This window comes from Osmerus eperlanus, chromosome 3, assembly GCF_963692335.1.
Source record: "Osmerus eperlanus chromosome 3, fOsmEpe2.1, whole genome shotgun sequence".
NCBI classification, from domain to species: Eukaryota; Metazoa; Chordata; class Actinopteri; order Osmeriformes; family Osmeridae; genus Osmerus; species Osmerus eperlanus.
The window spans coordinates 9629694-9652365 of NC_085020.1; the positions used below are offsets into that span (position 1 = coordinate 9629694).

General features: G+C 49.1%; 1 protein-coding gene across 2 annotated transcripts; it reads right to left on the reverse strand.

The window, feature by feature from the left end:
• Window positions 1–529: 529 nt before the first annotated feature.
• On the reverse strand, window positions 530–22255 carry dgkh (diacylglycerol kinase, eta). 2 transcript variants are annotated; one of them, XM_062457093.1, is made up of 25 exons: window positions 21544–22255; window positions 18235–18341; window positions 17849–17974; window positions 17563–17665; window positions 15217–15379; window positions 14996–15104; window positions 14551–14772; window positions 14070–14161; window positions 13821–13920; window positions 13403–13715; window positions 12939–13073; window positions 11666–11800; window positions 11377–11494; window positions 11032–11142; window positions 10784–10880; window positions 10371–10478; window positions 9301–9414; window positions 9075–9209; window positions 8525–8685; window positions 8310–8415; window positions 8082–8174; window positions 7483–7602; window positions 7237–7342; window positions 5894–6024; window positions 530–4323 (listed from the first exon to the last, which is right to left on the reverse strand). In XM_062457093.1, exons 1-25 carry the CDS (start codon window positions 21641–21643, stop codon window positions 4237–4239), a joined length of 3192 nt encoding a protein of 1063 aa, XP_062313077.1. In that variant the 5' UTR covers window positions 21644–22255; the 3' UTR covers window positions 530–4236. The 2 variants fall into 2 exon arrangements, with proteins under 2 accessions (XP_062313077.1, XP_062313078.1); XM_062457094.1 differs by lacking the exon at window positions 5894–6024 and having other exon boundaries at window positions 21544–22249.
• Window positions 22256–22672: the final 417 nt, after the last annotated feature.

A 22672-nucleotide genomic window follows, 5' to 3' on the forward strand; every position in this document is an offset into this window, starting at 1 on the left:
TCGTCTGGTAGCAGGACAGAGGACTGGGTCTCACTGTAGCCTCTCCCGTTGTAGTCTGTAATGGTTGTAAGTCCACTCCACATGCGCCTGGTATCAGAGCCATGGTAGATGGACTACACCTTGGTTCTGTAAGCCCTTTTCGCTGCTTTGATGGCCTTCAGAATGTCATATCTGGCCTTCTTGTACTGATCAGGGTCCCCAGAGTTACAGGCGACAGACCGGGCTCTCAGGTTGACCCGGAACGCAGCATCAACCCAGGGCTTCTGATTGGGGAAAGACCGGACAACCTTCTTTGGGACGACGTCATCAATGCAGTGTTGAATGTAGCTGGAAACAGTGTCTGTGTATTAGTTTATGTCTCCATCTGCTGCCTCCCTAAACATTTGTGGTAACAACATACTTACCAAAATGATTAATATCACTGCACAGTTGTCTTTAGCTAATCAATTGTAAACTAACCAGTGGGCAACATAGTATCTATGGATCTGAAACTATTATATCTAGAACAAACTATAAATCACACATCATGTACTGTAAGCATTCATGTTTTATTGAAGAAGGAAGATATGAACTGGTAGCCTTTTTTAAGGCACCTAAAAATGTACAACAAAGTTGAACTATTTATTTAGTCAGAATACAAAAATACACATCTCAGTGACTTCAATATTGTAATAAATAGTTAACCATGCATTCTAACCATAAAAAGGCACAGAAAACAGTCACTTAGTAGTCATACAAAATTACCAACTACTTTACCAAATTCATCCAGATATGAATACAGATGACAGCTGTAACATTATATTCCAAAGATGAAACACAATACACATCATATCATGAAACCTTAGGCAATAAATATGTAAATATTGTTTATACCTACAGAATTCTTAAAAATTAAAACTGTGCCATTGTAAACATAATGTAAACAAATGAAACTCACTTCTATCCCACCATGTTAGAAGAATCAATGACTACTGGGTACCTCATCCTAAGAGGTCCTGGTGTGGGTTTGTTTGGTTTGGAAAAACCAGGCAGTTTGCAGCATTATCTACACCATTGGAAAACTCAGAATAGGATGAAGTTGTACAAATACACTGATTTGAGGTCACATTTTGAACCTAGACCAGTTCCTAAGAGCAACTTCAACCAGGATTGCTAAACTCAAGCTTTCCTTTACCTGGGTACAGGAGTCAAATACACTCCTACAGAGCCAGGCAGAGACCTTTCAGGACACACAGACAGTGAGAGCACGCGCACACATACACACACACACACACACACACACACACACACACACACACACACACTCACAATCACACACACTGCTGCATTACAGACATATTGACACAGGTCCATCAGGAATTGAACAGAATATTCCATTCAGTTTATAATGAGGATGGATCTTAAAATGCAGTGAATCCTGATGATCACTGTTACTACAGGCATTTTATTAAGGAGGTGATCAGTTACTCAGATTAAAGCACATAGTTAGAATGATTTCACAGACCTAGATAAATGAACACACTGACAAGCCAACATTACATGGCACTAACCCAGATTTGTAAAAATTTGGTAGAACAGTAGAATGCAGCAGGCTCTAAACAGGGACCATATCAAAATCACGATTTTGTATTGTAGTGAGACCCTAATTTAATCTCAGTTATCCATGTCCATGAAACCATCCTGTATAAATGACCACTTAGAGACCAAAACACACAACGACCACAAGACTTCTCGCCAGACAGTGGTGCAATGGGTGGACCGGGTTGTCCAATAACTATTTTGGCAAACCATTTAAAATAGAAAGTGTAGAAAGTAAATAAAACGGAGAATCAGCAGTATTATCAATTCATATCTTTGGTATGCAATTCATACTGTGATGTCATTGAGAGTTATTCATTTACCGTGGAATGAGAACATTCTGTGTTATTGACACACCATATGATTTCAACGTACAGGCGAGGGAAGGGTGCTACCTTTACATGAGAAATTAGGATTGAAAGAAACATGAGTATTTAATCAACGTGGGCAGATTAGAATGGTGGGTATCTACAGTGGGGAATTGAGGATGGAGAGGTGATATGGCGTCCTCTGGTGGAATAAACTAGGCAACGCTTACAGTCCTTTTATCATGTGACATCTGGCAATACATTACACCCATATTTAATCTTTCCGTTTGAAGAAAAAATAAAATAATTCTGGCCAGAACAAATATAAAGTATTCAAAGATAACATCATGATTGCTTACATCATGGAAAAACGATCGAATTAAGTGACAACACAGATTGACCAATCAATGATAAGCAGCATATAGTGCCTGATATGCCAGGTACATTACTGACATAGACGCACTCAGATACATAGTCAGCACAAACACTGAGCTTTGCCTGTTATTGTTGTACACACTAACCACCAGTCTCTACGGCCCTGTTTCGAGGGCCTCGTCCTGGAAGCACTGAGGAAAGAGTGAAGTGTGGTGAGCTGCTGGAAGAATGAAGAGTCAGCATGAAAAGCTGTTTCGTTTAAAACCATATCTAAGGGTTCATCCTCATCTTCACATCACTGTCATTATCATCACAAGTAGGAGCACATGTACAAAGCCATCAATCCGTTTTCCTCAAGGAGAAACACCGCGTCAGAGAGCTTCAGGGAATGGAAACCCATATGAAACAAAAACAACAACAATATTGCACCTTCATTAGAATAAAACATCATCGTCATGTACAACAGATTCAAACAAAGAATAATCAATAATCTGGTGCAATGTATTGTACACGATCAATGTGTTAACTGTTGACACTGCATATCTTGTCAGCGACCTACAAAGGCATTTGTCTAGAACAGCTACTAACAGAGTACAGTATGTATACACTGGTTATAGATTGTATATACAGTGTATATATGTACAAACCTTAGCATCACATATACAAATATACCCTGTAATGCCACCAAAATTACAGAAACTACAGAGAAAAGTGTTATATGAACAGCGTTTTTTAAACTCTGTGCAAAAAAACCTACACTCCATAATCATATCCTACCAAACCAATATTTATCTCCTATCCCCACTAGTGTTATTGTGTAAAATATTAACTGTAAAAATGCTTAATAAACTGATGTGAATGACTACTTATGATGATCTGCACTGGAAAAGGTGCCTATTAGGTATATTGCTCCTAAAATGACTTGTTAAAACAACCTTTCCTATTGAATTGAATCCTAATGAACTCATTGCAATTTATATACCTATGGGTACTACCAACTTGAAGTAACTATTACATTATCTACTAATCCTCCACTACAAATATACTAGTCGAACTTTGGAAGTGTCCTGGACATTCACTTTGGTACTGATTTTACGTCAACAAAGTTGTCAGCGATAGACCATTAGAAACTCCTAATACTCATAACTCATCTACCAACTGCATTTAAAGTTCTTATGATTACCTTAAGCACTTTTGTACATTATATGACATTGAAAATATGGCACATCCTTGATACAGAATGATCATGCAAACCAATAAATAAAAGAGTAAAAACGGTAGATTGAAATCAAAATAATGCTTTCAGTAGTAACAAATGGCATAATAATAATATTTAAGTCATAAAAAAAAACTTGTTCAAGTGTTATTTTGTACACACAAATCAAGACACCGATCATGCAAAGAAAACAGATATTCAAACTCAAGGTGCGAGCGTAGCATGCACTCCCATCAAACTGTTTTTTGGAGACCCCTTCACTACGCTTAACATCTTTAGCCACCTACCGTTAAGCAGTGTGTCAGTAAGCATTCACAAAGCTACACAGCACTGAACGCTACTGAACTACTGTATACTGCCCTGTACACTAAACCCACATGGGAACACTCATGGAAGTCCTGGTTTTGCTACGACTCTGCCGTCTACGAGGTCAGGAGGCAAACCAACTGTTAACGGCAATTTAGTTGCATACCTGATTGTGCCATGACTAGAAATGTGTTAGGAATGGCTTTTAGTAAAGATCCATGACTTCCTAAGACCTATGCACTTCAGCAGACCAACATTTTGGCACCACACACACAATGTCACACGGAAACCTTCGGTTCTCTGCCTCTCTAAAGCTCTCTCAACAGATGGATCAAGTCCATCGATCGTTGCATACTTAATTCTCACTTCCACTGTCTTAGGAGTCCCCAAACTCTTCTTCTGTGGTGGATGACGGGCGTTTTTTCCCCCTCTCCCGATTCATCTGTGCCCGCATTAGAGGTCACAAAAGGTGGTCTTGGCAAGGTCCTTAGTTCCCTGGAGAATTCTCTTCATATGACCCACTTTCGATATCCCCAGATCCTGGGGAGGGGTGAGAGGGGGGACAGTCAGCGCACATCGTATCCAGAGCAATGCTTACACTCGACCCAGGCAGAGACACACACAAAAGACAGCTTACATCACAAACCGCACACACCACACCAGTATGGATGCCCGTCATGGGCCCAAGCCTAGGACATGTGCTGTGGTGAAGTTGTCCTGCAAATCCCAGATTATAATAATGTAAGGACATGCTTTCCACTTTGCACTAGAATGTCTACCAATGTTACTTTTACTGAAACGATTTTGTTAATCCACTGACCAGTCCTTTAAAACCATCACGTGTGCACAGATTGTATGTGTGACAGGTTGTGCATTCGTTTTTCCATAATGTGCCAATACATATACAGCGCATACTGTTAAAGGACCGGGTAACTGTGGGGCTGACTCGAATCTCCGCACAATCTCTGTCCTGCTATGACCCGGTCTGGCTTGGAGGACAACGTAAGTAGGAGCCACTTGATGGAAAATGTCTGCTTGTAGAGCATTTATGAACGACTTGACCCCCGACCTTTCGGTTACTAGGACAGGAAGCCGGGTGCTCGGCAGAGAGAAACGTCACTGCACACGGCTGCAATGCAATGGTGTTCATAAACAGCTTACAAGCCGAGCTGCCGAGGTATTTGAGCCATATAACGTGTATATGGAGGGACAGAGGTTGGAATGGGGTACACAAACAGAGAAACACGGGCACAGTCCAAGGTATGTGTGGCCTCTCAATCTGTACGGTACATGTTGGGTATGTGTGTTTTTTTCTTTCTCTACTTCCGAGCGGGTACATTCTCTAGCCCCCCCACTCCTGTGGGGGTCCTGCTGTCCTTGTGCCCCCTCCCCCCCCTCTGCCCTCACCAGACCTCTAGAAGAGACAGACTCAGTTGAATGTTCTTGTATGTACAGAGTTTGAATTTTCACAGGCCACAGTGCGAATTTCACCTCGAGTCTGATCACATCGAATGGGTCTTAGCGAGTCTCGTCGTCCCTCGGGGGCCCTGCTCCCTCTCTCGGCCAGGTGGCCCCCATCCCCAGAAGCCCCCCCATGCTGCGTCACACCACGCCGCAGTGTATCCAGCCAGCAGGGCCGTCCCCTGGACTGCTTCCCAATAGCGACGCTGTCACAATCATCCCATCCTTACCCATCACCGTCCTGGTCTCTACCCTAACCCCCATCCCTGGCCCTCCCCCCATCTCCCAGCCCTCCCCCCATCACCCTCCCATGCCCCCGCACCCCCCTTCCCCCCCACCCCGGTGGAGACTGAGGGGGTTAGTGAGTCACGGTCTCCGGCACCAAGCAACACTCACGGCAGAGGAAGCCAAGCAGAGCAGCGCAGCACACGGTAGCAAACAGGGAGACGGATAACAAGCAAGAGGAACCAGAGACAGACGAGAGACAGAGAGAGAGAGAGAGAGAGAGAGAGAGAGAGAGAGAGAGAGAGAGAGAGAGAGAGAGAGAGAGAGAGAGAGAGAAAAACTGGAGTCGGAAAGAAAGAGTTGACCCGGGAGCGAGATAAAGTGGGTGAAAGGGGGGTGTGCGCATGTGTGCGTGCGTGCGTACCTTCAGGTCCCTTCTCTCCAGGTGGAGGAGCTCGGAGCCTCGGATGTCGTGGCGGGTGAAGGTGTCTCTGTACTCCCCCAGGCTCAGCTGCTCCAGCCAGATGCCCACCTCCTCTGTGCCCCACCTCTCCACTACACACAGAGCAGAGCAGAGAGGTGCTCAGCGGGCCACGCACACACACACGCGCGCACGCACGCACACACACACACACACACACACACGCACAGACACACAAACGCACGTACGTACACCACCCGCTCTCTGAATGTCGTCTCTTTAAGGGAGGCAGTACTCCTTCGGTGAGAGACATAGATATATGCAACCACACATTTCTGTGTCACGTCAGACCAAAAGACAAAATCAGGCAGGATAAATCACTGTTTGAGTGATGAAAAGAAAAGAGGAGAGGCAGAGAGGGGAGGAAGAGAGGGAGGGAAGGAGGAGGAAGAGGAGTGGCGGCAGCAGATGGCGGAAACAGGGTTAACACAGGCCAGAGGTTGTCAGAACAAGGTGCTGGCCAATGGCGTTCCAGAGAGGCTGAGGGCATGCAGGTTATCCACCAATCAGAACACAGACAGGAAGTAGGATAAAGAGGGAGGCAGAAGCCGAGGGAGGCAGAAGCCTGTGCAACCTACAGGAACGGCCCACCCAATCAACATCTGCTCTGCTCTGAACCAAAACCTAGACCAATAAACGCTCCCCTTCCTGGTACGGCTGAATAGAAATAGCCTGCCGTCTGGAAGTTTGATACTCCAACCACATTGTGATGCTTCCATCCAACTTGGTGTCAAGTCTGACATTCTGTACATACTGCACATTCACCATGAAAAGACAAGTATAGACCCGTTTCACAGCAGTGTACTGTTGAACCGGGATGAGGTCACAGGCCCTATCACAACATTTTTGGTTCCTGCTTCATTCATGTGTGGATTTGGGCTGGTCCCTGCCTGTAGCCTTGGTTTGTGCCTGCTGTGCATGAGTGGACAGGTGGATGAGACCATGAACAGAGGGAAGAGGGGTGCTCATGGATGGCTGGGTCAGACTGGGGACCAGGGGACATCACACCACAGAGACACTCCCTGGACAGGACACCTCCTCCACGGCTCATTCCAGGATGTTACAATGTGTGCTGTTAATATGTGACATTCGTTTTGATACTGTAACTGTGAAGTATCGATTCAACAGCGTAGCTTAGCTGAACACAAACATAACACATACGTGTATCCTACACATGTTTGCCAACGTGTGTGTGTGTGTGTGTGCGTGTGCGTGTGTGCGTGTGCGTGTGTGTGCGTGTGTGCGTGTGCGTGTGCGCGTGTGCGTGTCAGGACACCCTCTCTTACCTGACTGTGGGCTGGTCTTCTTGGCGGCTTTCTCCTTCTTGAACTTTGGCACAATCCGGAACATACTACTGCGGCTGTTCCTCTTGCCATACTCCAGAGAGTGTTCCTGAGGCACACAGTCATTCAGTGTGTGTGTCTGTGTGTGTGAGAGCGAGAGTGTGGGTGTGTGTGTGCTTAGGAGAGACGAGCAAAGAGACAGAGAGAGCAAGAGAGAGAGTGTTTGTGTGTGTGTGTTCGTGTCCTCACCTCCTCGTCGTTAGGCTGCAGTATGTGGTAGAGCCACAGGATCTCTCCCAGCTTGGCCAGCTCCATCTCCACACTCTGCAGAGCGCCGGACAGCGCCTCCTCGTCCGTGGGCTCCAGTTGCTACGAAAGGGCAGGGGTGGGGGTGGGGGGGTTGGGGAGGTGCACGGACATGACCTTCATATATGTTTCTTACTGTATTTGTAGCCCACAATCAACACGGACACTGTCCTGTCCGGCATATGGCTCAGTGCAACTTGAGTCAACGTTAGCTCTCATTCAGACAGATTCGCAACTGGAAACGCTGGAGTCATGCTGAAGGAGAGACTCACTGGACACATGCTGAAGGAGAGACTCACTGGAGTCATGCTGAAGGAGAGACTCACTGGACTCATGCTGAAGGAGAGACTCACTGGACTCATGCTGAAGGAGAGACTCACTGGACTCATGCTGAAGGAGAGACTCACTGGACTCATGCTGAAGGAGAGACTCACTGGACTCATGCTGAAGGAGAGACTCACTGGACTCATGCTGAAGGAAAGACTCACTGGACTCATGCTGAAGAAGAGACTCACTGGACTCATGCTGAAGGAGAGACTCACCAGAGAGACTCGCCCCACCAGCAGTGATTCGGTCTCGTTGTGGAGGGCTTTGACGTTACTGGCCACCTCTATAGCTGTGTTCCTGGTCAGACTCTGCACGCGACACACACACACCCGCACGCACATTGTCAGCAGGTTTCACAAGCCCCACCAGCGCTATCTGCTTGATCGTAAACACAGACACACGCACGCATCCTGACTGTCAGCTAAGCGATTGGTAGCACTGACCTCTGGGAACTTGGGGTGCGTTTTGTTGATGGCGTGAGAGGACGCGTTGACAGCGTGAGCCAGCTCCTGTTCTAGAAGCCCATTGGTCTTGGCTGCCTCACAGATCCTATGATTGGACACATGGGTGAGCTCATAGGACAACAAACCGACCTCTGATTGGGAGAGCGATTCATGTGTGCGTGTGTGTGTATTTGTATGTGTGTGTGTGTGGGTACCTGGTGATGAGCTCTTCGGCAGCACGGGCACACAGCTGTATGAGTGCAGCTTCCTCCTCTGTTGCCAGGTCAACAGACTGCTGAGGGTAGAGGTGGGGGCGGATGGGGGGCTTGTCATACTTCAGTTTATCCTCCCATGACTTCAGGGTGTTCTCGAATGCCTGGACGCACACAGACAGACACACACACGCACGCACACGCACACACACACACACACACACACACACACACACACACACACACACACACACACACACACACACACACACACACACACACACACACAGACACACACACACACATACACACACACACACAGAGGATTAAAGAAGGGGGTAAGGGTACATCTCCAGGTGCTGCTGATATTTAGTTCAGGCCAGTATAGTCTTTTCAGTTGTCTCTCTGCCCCTCTTTCTCGCCCTCAACTCCTCTCTTCGTTCCCCCTTTTCTCTCTCCCTCTTTCTCCCCCCTCATACCCCTTCCATGTCTTTCCTCCACACCCCCTCCCCCCTTATTCCCTCTTTCTCATCCCTCCCTCGAGCTGTCTCACCCGGTCTCTGGTCAGCATCTGGGCTCGGTTCTTGTGCTGGATCTTGATGACTCCGGGAGGCTGAATCCAGGCCTCTCCGTCCACCTGGATAGGGACCCCCTCGTCTCCCAAGATGGTGATCTTCACCGTGCGACACTGCGGGAAGAACACGGACGTTCAACACTGGTTTGCGCCGGATGGTATCTGACAGTACGTGTGGCGCGTGTCTGTCTGTCAGTTTCCTTACCTGTGCGATGCGGTGATGCTGCAGCTTGATAACTCTGGACACGGCCATCTGCATGCTCCCGAACACTGCGACTACTTCCAGAATCTTATCATCAAACGACGGCGCACAGAAGATCTGTATGAAGGGAAAAAAAGGATTCGCGTTACATTGTACTCTGTGCAAAGATATCCAACGGCTTCTTTTTGCATTCTGTAAGAATATGACGTCGTCTTCATAGACCTTTTGCATTTGTCTTGACAGTGTAGAGAGCTCTACCATGGCCCTGGTCTTGGTCATAACCAGGATATTGTAAAGTGAAGGAAAAGGAAGACCCTGCAAAGGTTATTTCATGTCTGATAACAAGTTTCCCCACTTCAGCTGTGAGACTGCCTCTGCTTGTGTATTTTCCTGTTTTCCTGCCAGGAGCGTGTTTACTGGACGGCAATACAGACTCATACCACTAGAGGGCCACCGAGGAAAGTCTTCCTTTAGACCTATTCAGGCTTGTTTATTCAGACGCAACACGAGTGCACAGTATGCAGTTGGTGGAGCGTATTGAAGTGGCATGACCTGAGAGACGTGTTCAGACCACCTCACGTGTGGCTGAACATGCCACTCGTCTGTATTAATGGCCTCAAGTTCTTTCTTTCCTACTCTGAGAATCCATTTGAGGGTGATGTTTGTCTGTAAATGGGTGTGTGAATGCGTGTGTGTGTGTGTGTGTCTTGGACTGGTTCCACTGAATGTCCTCTCCCAGCTCACAGGCATCCCAGCTTCCGCTGCTCCAGTGCAAGAGTTACATAACAGCCTGACACACACACACACACACACACGCACACACGCACAGTGGGTTTGTATGTACAGAGGTAACCTAACAGGGGCCATCTTAGGGATGGTGAGTGTGTCTGTCTCATGTGTTTGTGTGAGAGAGCCAGCAAACTAACAGTCCAGTCTGTCCACAGGCCCTTGTGCTCTAAGCCTCAAACAAACTCTCTCTCTCTCTCTTTCTCTCTCTCTCTCTCCCAAATATCTGGTTTCTTTCTGTTCCTCTATAGGTAACACCAGACCAGTGTTCTAGAACAAGTACTCACGTCATCCTCCTTGGTTCCGCCCCAGAAATTGGTCCCGCCGGCGTAGCTTGGGATGTTGAGCACTGCGATCCCCTGGAGACTGGGCAGGGGGATGTACTGTCCATCACACTGTGACACACACGCACACGTACGCACACACAGACACACACGCAGATGCACACACAAGGTCAAAGTTAGGCTCGGTCAACAGGAAGTTGTCTGACTGGGTGTATGGACTCCCTTGTACAGCATGGGTTCTCTTGTATGTGTGTTTCATGTATGGTTCTGTGGTTTGAGTTATTTTGTATGTGGTTCTCTTGAATAGGTTCCCTTATACAGGTTCCCTTGGAACGGCTTCTCTTTTAGGATTTCTCTTGCATTGGTTCCCTCGTATGAGTTCTCTTGCATGGAATGCCCCTTGTAAAGGTTCTCACCTCTAACTGGACTTTCTGCTCCAGGTTCTTGTAGGTTCTCTGAAGGAGTTCCTTGGTGCCCAGAACCCCGTACCACATCATGTTCTTGGTGCGACTCCTGCAACAGACAAACAGAACAATAAACTGATGTACTTCCTTTGTCGGACCAAAAACCCTGACGTGACCCAGGCATGAGAGGTAGTGAAGCGGGAATGATGAGGGCGGTGGAGAGGGGTGAAAGGTGAAAGGTGAAGGGGGGAAAGCCCGACCTGCATTTCTCAGGGTGCTCTTCTCTCTTGTTGTTGAACTCCAGGGAGATCTTGGCGTCCAGGCCGATGCCAAAGTAGTTGTTCATCACACACTTCTCCATGTAGCCCTCTCTGGCGGGTCCAAGGAACGAGAGGGGGGAGAGATAGAGCAAGACGTCAAATAAATAGAAGAGAATATATATATTTTTTATATATTCGTTCAAGTTCAGTGGAAGTATACTCTAATTAACATACGACTGATAGGAATTCAGAATACTCCTTTGAATATGCATGAGCTGTGATGACTTCCACGTGAGCTGCTGTAATAGTTGCGGTGTTTAAGAGGAGGCGAGAGGAGCAGCTTACAGTGAGTCCAGGTCTGGATCTATGAAGGGCGTGGCTCCAAATGGGTCAATGTTGGCTAACAGCATCTTACTAATGATAGAGCTGCCTGCTATGGAGGCAGCCAGACCAGCACGCAGACCTGTACACACACACACACACACACACACACACACACACACACACACACACACACACTCACCGTGTAAGACAGATATCCAGGAAGTTCTACTCTCGAGTGCAGGGATTGCTCTGCTGTGTGTGTACGTACGTGTGTGTGTGTTTGTGTGTCCTCATGTCTGTGTGTACCTACCAGGGCAGATGATGCGTGTGTTGAGGACCGGAAGGTTCTCCTTGCTGGTGGTGAAGGGAGTGATGGAGAAGGAGCCACATGACTGGGTGCTCCTACTGATCCTCCTCTCAGAAGGAGAACAAGGACTCTTAGCAGCTGAGGAAGGAGAGAGCGGCGGGGAGAGAAAGAGAGAGAGAAACAGATAGTAAGACTATTATTGAGACTTTTACGCGATGAACAAATATAGGAGATGATGGAAAGACACGGGGGGAGAAGAAGCTTCCACTGCTAGAAAACTGCTTCCTTATAAACAAGTCGCTCTGTCCCAGAGACAAAGACATATCCTACAGGACGCACGCACACACACACATGCAGACAAACGGCCACTTCCACTGACACACACACACACCTGCACGCACACACACACATGCAGACAAACGGCCACTTCCACTGACACACACACACACCTACACACACACACACACACACACACACACAGCTGAAACTGCATCACAGTTTTAAAATAGTAAACAGAGTAAAACATCCATTATTTATCAGTTTCTTCTGTGTCATTTGAACTGGTAGACAGGACTGGAAACACTAGACTAATCCAGTCCTCATATTGGGGGACTCGAGTCAAGGTTTCCTAATGGCAAGTCTCACACAAACCCCTCTGTTTGTTTATGACAGGAAACATAGCGTGCACATGTCAGCTCTGTTTCCATTGGCTTGTTCCAGTGCAGTGTGTGTTGTACTATGGCTGGGTGTAGTACTTCAAGCGCCCTCTAGATGGCAGCCTTTATTTCCTATTCGATTTCCTGGAAGACAAACTCAACCCACTCAGAGGGTTAGCATCCACAGGGCTAGACAGCTGTCCACAGATCACATACGTTAGTAGCGATAACTCAATATTGCTGCTCTGGGGTAAATGTGCTGTGGGCAGCTGACTCCTAATCTAATGGACAGAGCGAAACCACCATACCGTGACTCTAGTCACCATGTGTTCTGTCAGTCAAGTTTTAAGTTGCCATTTGTAGCAACACTTCTTGTAAACAATATAATAACATTTTAAGCCAAGTCCAGTGTATTTACCAGTGTGCAAGGTCGTCTTGACAAGCACTACTGCTTCATGAAATATACAGTGTAATCCAGATTGCTTACAGGCTCTCACTCAGGGGAAGTAGTCACGGTGAAGACCACAGTGGGGTTGGAGTGGTGGGTGTAAGGCCGGCGGGGTGCTCGTGGCGGCGTGCGTGGGGGCGAGCGGCGTGCGCGCGGGGTCCAGCCTACTCACATGTCAGCGTCTCCAGCTCCTTGGTGTCCTCGTCCTTCTCGCTGTCCCGGTTCTCCTCCTCGTGGTCCTTCCGGCTCTCCACCGAGGGGGACACCAGCTCCTGCTCCTCCGTGTGCGCGTTCTGCTCGTCCACCACTAGGGGGATGCGGGAGGGAGGAGAGAGGGATTTGGTTTGGTAAGGGGGAGAGAGAGAGAGAGAGAGAGAGAGAGAGAGAGAGAGAGAGAGAGAGAGAGAGAGAGAGAGAGAGAGAGAGAGAGAGAGAGAGAGAGAGAGGGGGAGTCAGGAAAGACCATTTTTGATCTCAGGCTCGGGTCATTCTGTCGACGTCGGATCTCGCGGGAGGCGTCAGTGACAATCTAAAAGGTCACTCGAGCCTCCAGTCAGTTCTACCATCTGCAGTCCAGTGTGCGGAAGCAGCCTGGGTGCTTGTGTGCGTGTGTGTGTGTGTGTGGGGGAGGCCTACCTCTGACGGCCTGCTCTATGATCTGCCTGACGGCTTTCTTCAGACTGTTGGCCCTCAGCATCAGCTGCTCCCTGGGCTTGACCGGCCGGCGAGGAGAGCACAGGCCCTTCTCGGTCTCCTCCTCCTCCAGCTTCCCCTTCAGCTCCGACAGGCTCTCCTCGCTGGCCTCCTCCTCCTCCTCCTCCTCGTCCTCGTCCTCCTCCTGCTCCTCCTCGACGATGGGGGGCGTGGAGAGGGTGGACGGGGGCAGGCACTGGGCCTCGGTGTTTAGGGTGTGGAGGAGGGAGTCCAGCTTCTCGTTCAGGATGGCACACTGGCGGGGAGGCAGGGCAGAGGGTTTGTGCACGCATGCGTGTCTTCGAATGTGTGTGTGTGTGTGTGTGTGTGTGTGTGGGGGGGGGGGTGAAAGAGAGCTTACTTTGACCGTCATGGTGTCGGACTCCTCCGTGTTGTCAGGGTTTTTCTCGTAGGTCTTCCCCACTTTGGCGACAAAGTCTTTCACCGTCTCACACAGGATCCTGGAGAGGAATAGGGAAAGTGGAGGGGGGGGGGGGGGGTGTAGAAGGAGGGAACAGAGGTGGGAAAGGGGAGTGGGGGTTAGTTGGTCCTTCGGACAGTCGCTGAGGAAGCCGGCCCATTAGATAAGTAAGCCTCAGAAGACACTGACTTGGCAGAGGAGATGACCACAGAGTGCTGGTCAGAGTTGAGGATCTTGGTGAGGTGGGCCGCCACGGAGTCCTCATAGGACGCTATCTGGAACTGGAGAGAGACACACAAGGTGTGAAACTTGGCATAACATCCAGTGTGTGTGTGTGTGTGTGTGTGTGTGTGTACTGTACCTCTATGTGTGTGTCCCCGTGCGTCTATGCTTGTTGTGTTTGTATTTCTTAAGAGTAAATGTGTGTCTGTATGTCTAAGTGTGTGTGTGTGTGTGTGTGTGCATATGTAAGCCTACTATGTGTGTGTGTGTGCTTGTGTGTGTGTGTAAGTCTAAGAGTGTGTGTGTGTGTGTGCAAGTGTAAGCCTACTATGCGTGTGTGTCAGTGTGCTTGTGTGTGTGTGTGTGTGTAAGTCTAAGAGTGTGTGTGTGTGTGCAGGTGTAAGCCTACCATGTGTGTGTGTGCGTAAGTCTCTAAGAGCGTGCATACCGGGCAGTGTCCCGGTTCCTCCGGCGTGGTGGGGCAGCTGTGTTTGGGGGGGATCTTGATCTCGTACGTCATGATGCTCCAGCGGTCCAGCATCTTGGTGCTGGCTCGCTCCAGCTTCTCCAGGATCTGGGGCAGCTGGGTGTCGTCGTCGCAGGACGGGCCCCAGCCCAGGACGCGCGCCAGGTCGTTCCCCGTGCCCAGGGGCAGCACGCCCAGCTGGCACTGCCGCCACACACGCACACACACACACATGACCGTGTGTAAGGTAGTGCATGCTGAATGTGCTCGGCTCAGAGAGAGTGTGTGTGTGTGTGTGTGATTTGCCTAAGGCAGAGACGAAACGGCCAGCTGGTGCTTAGACCACAGATACACTGTATGTGCCGTGTGATAGTTCACTCCTGCTAAAGTGTGCATGTCTGTGTGCGTGCGAGTGAGTGTGCGTTACCTGTTTGTGGAGGCTGAGCTTGTCGATCTCAGACAGCACCCAGCCTACACTCCCATCCCCTCCACACACCAGGATGCGGAAGTTATCAAACTTCTGAAACAGGCGAAGACTGACGCACCGGAAGACACACACACACACACACATCCCATCAGGCATCTGCACGGTAAACCTATTATGCTAACAACAATCCAAAGTATTGACAATGTGTGTGTCTGTCTCACCCTAGGTGTGGACCTCCGTTGACCAGATCAAACACCTGAGCAGGGTTGAGGAGCTGTTTGAAACGGCGCAGGAACTTGACTCCCTGGTTGTCACCGCTCTTCGAGTTGACAAAGACCAGCAGGGGACTGGCGCAGGATGGGGGGCAAGTGGCCTTCCAGAAGCCTGACCAGAAAACACACACACACACTAAAGTGTCAGACAATATCATGCTTTTATCACCACTATACACTTTACCATTCAGACTGTAATTCACGAGACACCATATACATTGGCACATATACTCGTATTGAGTGCTCAATGTATATGCGGGAACAGGGACAGTGCGATTCGGCCCACCATTCAAGCAGCTTTGGAATAAACAGGGGGGGGTCAGATGGCTGAGCGGTTAGGGAGTCGGGCTATTAATCAGAAGGTTGTTGGTTCGATTCCCGGCCATGCGAAATTACATTGTGTCCTTGGGCAAGGCACTTCACCCTACTTGCCTTGGGGGGAATGTCCCTGTACTTACTGCAAGTCGCTCTGGATAAGAGCGTCTGCTAAATGACTAAATGTAAATGTAAACAGCTAATGCATAACTGTCATCCTGCCACCCACAATGCAACATCAAAGTGTGTGCACTGTCTTGGTACTTTATGGCATCAAAGTGTGTATGTGTGGGTTAATGTGTGTGTGTGTGCGTACCGTACACGAGTTGTGTGTAGCTGTTGCAGTATTAAGTCTGGCAGATAGAGCACGTGTTTTGGGCATGTGCTGTACACACACACACACGCACACACCCAGGCACCCACACATGTAAACACATATATTCTATGCAGGGGACCTGCTGCCGGCAAGCCTCTGTGTTTAGAAGATTTGTCATATGGCAAATTTATATTGTCTTCGCCTCAACAGCAGGGTGTGTGTTCAGGCTCTGTCCGTGTGTGTGTGTGTGTGTGGGAGGATTGTGACAGTCCCCTGGGGTGCAACCACCCACTCTTTGTTTCTCTCTTTTTCATTTCTCCTCGTTTCCCGATGTATTTTTCTATATCAGCCCTCCCTTTCTGTCCTTCATATATTTCGCCTTTGTGCAAACGGCCTCTCGATTTGGTTTAAGATCCGGACTGCCTCTGTCCACGTCTACCTTTTGTCCTCAAAATCCCTGCATCCCTCCTTTCCATCCCCTTTATCCTTTCTCCCTGTGTCTTTGGCAGCCCAGTGTGGCACTGACTGGGGCGGGGATAGAAAGGGGGGGGGGGGGGAGAGGAGGAGGGAGGAGGGGGGAGAGGAGGAGGGAGGGAGTCACGACGTTCCAGCACGTGCCGTAGTCAGCCCGTAGCCAATTAGAGCGCCGGCTCTCTCTCCTCCCAGCTTGCACTGGGGTGAGGGGGATCCTGGCACGTGGGTGGTGGGAGGAGAGAGGGTGGGGGGGGGGGGGGGAGAGACGGATAAAAGGGAACAGAAGAAGAAGAGTGACAGAGGGGAAGAAAGGGAAAGAGAAGAGGAGGGGAGTGGGATCTCCTCATCTGCGAGCGTACAATCCACTTTCCTTCCCCTTCTAATCATCCCTCTTTTCTGGCTTAACTCATCTGCCTCGACTCTCTTTTATCTATTTTCTAATTAGCTGATGCCATCAGCCTCTTAGAGAAACAGTGTTTCTGTGTGTGTGTGTGTGTGTATGGGCTCTGGGTACGGCAGCGATAATCGAATCACACATGCTTATCCGAGTCTGGCTCAAAGGCGCTGATCTCTACTAGGTTTTGGGCCAACTCACACTCAAAAACACGCGTGCACACACACACACAATCCCTTGAAGACATCGAACACAGAGCCTGGAGGAACCCTACGGGGCTTAGTCCCCAACAACACAACCTCAAAGTTCTGCTTCGCTTCCGTGTGTGTCTGGATGAGAGAGCACTTCATGCACATCCCAACCATGGATACATCATCGATAAATACATGCATTTACAATAGACGGGGAAGGGTTCGGGATGATTCTCCCTACTATAGAGTGGTTCCCAACCCTGGTCCTCAGGGCACCCCTGTCCTGCACGTTTTAGAGGTTTCCCTGCTCCAACACACCGGATTCAAATGAACAGGGTCGTTATCCAGCTCTGCAGAAGCCTGCTTAGGACCATTCATTTGAATCAGGTGTGCTGGAGCAGGGAAACATCTCAAACATGCAGGACAGGGGTGCCCTGAGGGCCAGGGTTGGGAACTACTGCTATAGAGTACGAGTGATTCTCCCCCCCCCCCCCCCACCTCCATTCCTCCCTCATCCCTCCGTCCCCCATGGGAGCGTCATAGTCGACAGGGGGGGTTCAGGAGATCCTCCCAGCCGGCCAGGCTGCGAGCGCGTCGGTGCCTACCGTCTGAGTCGATGCTGTTGAGGGCAGTGGGAGGGATGATGGAGACCTTACACTGGCCCAAAGGACACTTCCGTGGGTAGATGTCCATACACGCCGTGTGCACCTGTTACACACCAACAACACGCACGCGACACACACACAGACGCAAATGGCTCATTTCAGATTTCAAATGGCTTAACGGAGAGATGAGCTCGTCCAATCGAGGCGGCTCATTTCAACTGGTTTTTCATCGAAAAGGAGCTGGGAGAAGCTGGTTTTAGGTTGCGGTGTGGGCCGGGTTTCTCACCATGGCTTTGCACCACAGGCAACGCCAGTCCTGGAGTCTCAGGACGCTGCCGCACGTCTTATCACACACCGCACACTTGGCACTGACCGGAAGGTTCCCTTCCAGCCACTGGTGTGGCATTGCAATCTAAAGAACACACACACACACGCATAAACACACGTGTACAAATGTACACAAACAGACCCAAACAAACAGGTGTTGGGCTAAAGGATACATGAAGCATTGGTTTTTCGGGAAAATGCACATGTACGTATGCAAACACACACACTCTCTCTCTCTCTCTCTCTCTCTCTCTCTCTCTCTCTCTCTCTCTCTCTCTCTCTCTCTCACACACACACACACACACACACACACACACACACACACACACACACACACAGACTTACCCCGTCCTCATCCTCTATGATGTCCTTTCCTATGGAGGCCAGGGTGGTCCATTTGCAGTTGTTAGTGGCTCGGACCGCACACCGTTTATGGGCTTTGAATTTACACACTGGAAACACAAACCCACACGTGCCCTCTGATTGGTCTGGTTGATAAGCTTACACTCGGCATTCTTTGTTTGTGTGGGTTGGTGTGTACCTGGCTATGTACCCATACACCCTTCTCCTATTATGTGTGTGTGTGTGTGTGTTGGGAGGGGTGGGTGGGTGGGGGTGAGGAGAAGGGAGGAGAAGGGGTGAGGATTCAGCAGTGTTTAACAACCTCATCAACCTCCAGACAAAAGCTGGGAAAAGCTTTCCAGTCCAACATCATACAGTATATTCCATAGTAAAGCGAGGACCATAAGGAATCAACTCAACAAGATGACTCTGTGAGCGATCCTCCTGTTTGTCCTGCTGCCATCCGACTGCCTTGTGTTGAACACACAGAGGGCTTAGCCCCAGAGCTCCAGAGCACAGGGGCCAATCCACTTATCCCTGGCCTGGGCCTGAGCAGCCGAGCCTGGGACACGTCGGAGCCGTGAGCCCCTGAGCCCTGAGCTCATTCCTGCAGGCTCCGTGTCTTGCTCCGTGGGATTACTCTCAGGTACAGTACTACTCCACTAGTAATCACCCGGCATGTCAACCTCCCTCGCTGCCTCTGGCTAACCTGCCCTGAACACCTGATGTCTCTCCATTTCAACTGAAGAAAGGAGGAGGGAAAGTAGGCAGGGTTCACACACACAAACAAACACACGTTAGCCACCGACACACCCAGTCCCCCCGCCCCGACGCGCAGATCGAACGCACTTATCGCACAAAGTTAAAATGCACTTAAGGTAAGTGCTCAGGGCTAAGAGCATCTGCTTAATGACTTCAATGTAATTGTAAAATGAATACTTGATGTCATTTCTGCACCAGGCCTTTCTCTCTCTACGAGAGAAATCGCTCAGCACTCTTCATTATAGATGGAACTCACCGCGAATGTCTCTTTTCTGGCAGGCTGCTTTTAGAATTACCAGCTCTTTACACACATGCAAGGGCACACACACACACAGACATACACACACGTGCACACACCCACACTACCAAGCACATGCATAAGCATGTATCACCTCATTAAACAGAATCAAACAAAAACACAGATCGAAATCAGAAAATGAGTCTTATCAAAACAAGATGAGTCATGTTAGCGTACCTCTACAGGTTTCCAGAGAACATTAATGTACCAGGACATTAGCCAGTGTATCAAAACATTGGAAGAACACTGGGGGGTTCACCAGTGTCCGATAATGGGTGGGAGAGGTCTAATCAGACAGGAAGAAAGTACTTTTACTGAGGGTGTATGTGTGGTGTCTTTGTGTGTAGGTGTGTGTGGGTAAGGAGGGGGGGGGGAGAGAAAGAGGGAGAGACAGAGATAGATAGAGGGAGGATGAGAGAGTGAGTGCAAAATGTGTAACACAGATCAATCTCTATCGACTGTCTTGTGCAGGAAATCGAAGCGAAATATAAGCAGCCCTGATCGCTGTGAAGTTGTCTGTCTGGCTGTTCATACCACTTAATAGACCAATCTCTCTCTATCTCTCTCTCTCTCTCTCTCTCTCTCTCTCTCCTCTCTCTCTCTCTCTCTCTCTAGCTCTCTCTCTCTCTCTCTCTCTAGCTTTCTCTCTCTCTCTCTCTTTCTCTCTCTAACTCTCTCTCTCTAGCTCTCTCTAGCTCTCTCTCTCTCTAGCTCTCTCTCTCTAACTCTCTCTCTCTAGCTCTCTCTCTCTAGCTCTCTCTCTAGCTCTCTCTCTCTCTCTAGCTTTCTCTCTCTCTCTCTCTTTCTCTCTCTAACTCTCTCTCTCTAGCTCTCTCTCTCTCTCTCTAGCTCTCTCTCTCTAGCTCTCTCTCTCAGGCAAATCCCTACTTGTGGTTGTCATGTGCCGTTAGACTGTGCGATTGTCCGTCTCCGTGAAGCTGCAGTGATACAGTGTAACGTGGAAGTGAGGTGTGTTGTATGTGGGTGTGACACAGCTGCCTCCAGGGTTATGGGAAGTCATTATCGCCATGTCTGGTGCTGCTCCTGCTGTGGTGACCAGACCAGACAGCCCGGCAGCCCCACATATCTACTTTGTGGCTCTTTGGAGGCCAGCTAGAAAGAGAGAGGCTACCCTAATGATTTGGAGTCTTTCTCTCTCTCTCTCTCTCTCTCTCTCTCTCTCTCTCTCTCTCTCTCTCTCTCTCTCTCTCTCTCTTTCCCCTCTGGCCCTTCTTCGTGTGCACTTATTGGCAAATTCCTCTCACCTCGGTCCTCTCCTTCCTTCTCTCTCTCTCTCTCTCTCTCTCTCTCTCTCTCTCTCTCTCTCTCTCTCTCTCTCTCTCTCTCTCTCTCTCTCAGAGTGAGTGGAAGAGAAAAAAAAACATAGCAGATAATGATTTCAGTGGAGAGACTCGCTGCACACCCGAACACACGCACAAACTCCCACGCGCACACGTGCGTGCGCACTGATAATGAATTATGCATCACACACACATACCACGAACACACACACACACACGAGACATCAGGCTAATTAACAATGGATGAATATGCAGATGGCGCTCATTAAGATCCGCTGGCTGCCACTGACACTTAACATTAGAGAGAAAGCAGGCTCGTAAAAATAGCCCTTGGTTTGCATCCTGTGCACAACCACCTCCGTTTGACTTCAGTCCACACCCTGGTATGGAGTCTGTGGCGTCATTCACAGGGCATGTTCTCACCAACTAAATTTGCACAGGCGGCAGTCTAGGTGTCATGATTGTGTGTTTGAACCGGCCTCGTGACTGTGCACAGCCGCACCGCTGAACTCCTCTCCACAGTAGAACCTCACAGTCACACACAGTGGAGCCCTCAACAGGAACAAGAGCCGGCCGATACCGGTAGAGACTAGTACAGACCCGGAGAGCCCAGAGGAGGCCTGCAGAGAGTCTGTCAGTGAGCCGTTGATGAGAAAATACAGAGGTGTGAACTAACTTAGCGGGGGGGTGGGGGGTGGGGGGGGCGGGGGAGGGGGGTGGGGGGGGAGGGGGTGGGGGGGAGGAGGGGGGGATAAAACAAGCGTGTGTGTTTGAATGCGTGCCCTAGTGCGTCCCTGTTAAAGGCTTTTCCCTGGTTCAAGTGTCGAAACAGCTACCACGTGCACACATTCGTTTTGTATGATGGACGTGTCGTTGAGAGCTTATGTTCCTGTATCCCTCGCTGTCCATTGTGTGTGCGTGTGTGCGTGCGCGCGCGCGCGTGTGTTTTACCTTCACAGGAAAGGCCGTGGGAGGTAACCCCAGAGAGGCTGTCTCTGCAGACGTTGCAGAATGTGGGGCGTGCGTGGGAGCAGGCGTACCAGTTGTGCATCCCTGAGAAATGTTCCACATTAAACTGTGCCGTCTGGCAAACGAGAGGTTAAAACAGGTTGGCAGCAGCAGCAGCAGAACACTCATGGGTCAGGCATTTGTCACACTTATAACATCGTCCTATGTGCATGCTCTTTACAAACACTCAACAAGTAACCTGGCAGTTCAATGCAGTGTAATTCAAAGCTGTCCGTAAGAATGTTGATATACACATATCTTTCTGTAAACCTGAACTAGAATTTACAATGACATCTCATCTAGATATGTTAAGAACTATTAAATAGCATTCGAGGACTATTTTCGATACAGAAAATACATCTATGGCAAATGCAAATTGGCAACAACAAACATTCGCAAACATCCACACACAAACACACACATGCAGTCTTTGTTCGGGCCATCTATGCCACTTAAGGCTTACCAAAGCCACTGGCCATTGAGCCCAACCTGTTCACATAACTTAGAATGTCAGCGACAGCACACTGCCAACAAGTCAAGATGGACTCTAACAGGTGGAAACACTCTGGCACTTAGGCTGATGGTAACGTAGAAAGCCATAGAGAATAGCGTGTACAGTGGGGCGTTAGGGGGGGTTTGCTGTTTTGGGGGGGTTGCTGCATTGCAGCAGAGGATAGAGGGGGGTGTTGTGGATGGGGGGCGGTGGTGGTGGGGGGCAGTTCAGACGAGATTTGGCTCGCAAATCAAGCTTGTATATCGTGACCCTCAGCTACAGACAAACGTTGTGTCAACATACAAAATACTTTTCATAGCTCGTCGCCAGCGCACACTTTCTAATTATACACCATCGCTATTAAACACCTGGCTATTAAAATTGAAAGTTTGTTGATGTAAACTTGGATCATTATTTTTTACTCTGTCTGTTTCGTTATAGTCTGTCAGTCAGATTTTCCATAAATATTCTGGTTGGTACGACAGAGAGACCAACCAAAAGATCAGACTAACAGATTCAACATGATAATCGAAGACTGTCACCGTTATAGTATCTATATCAGATAGACTTTCAATTTCA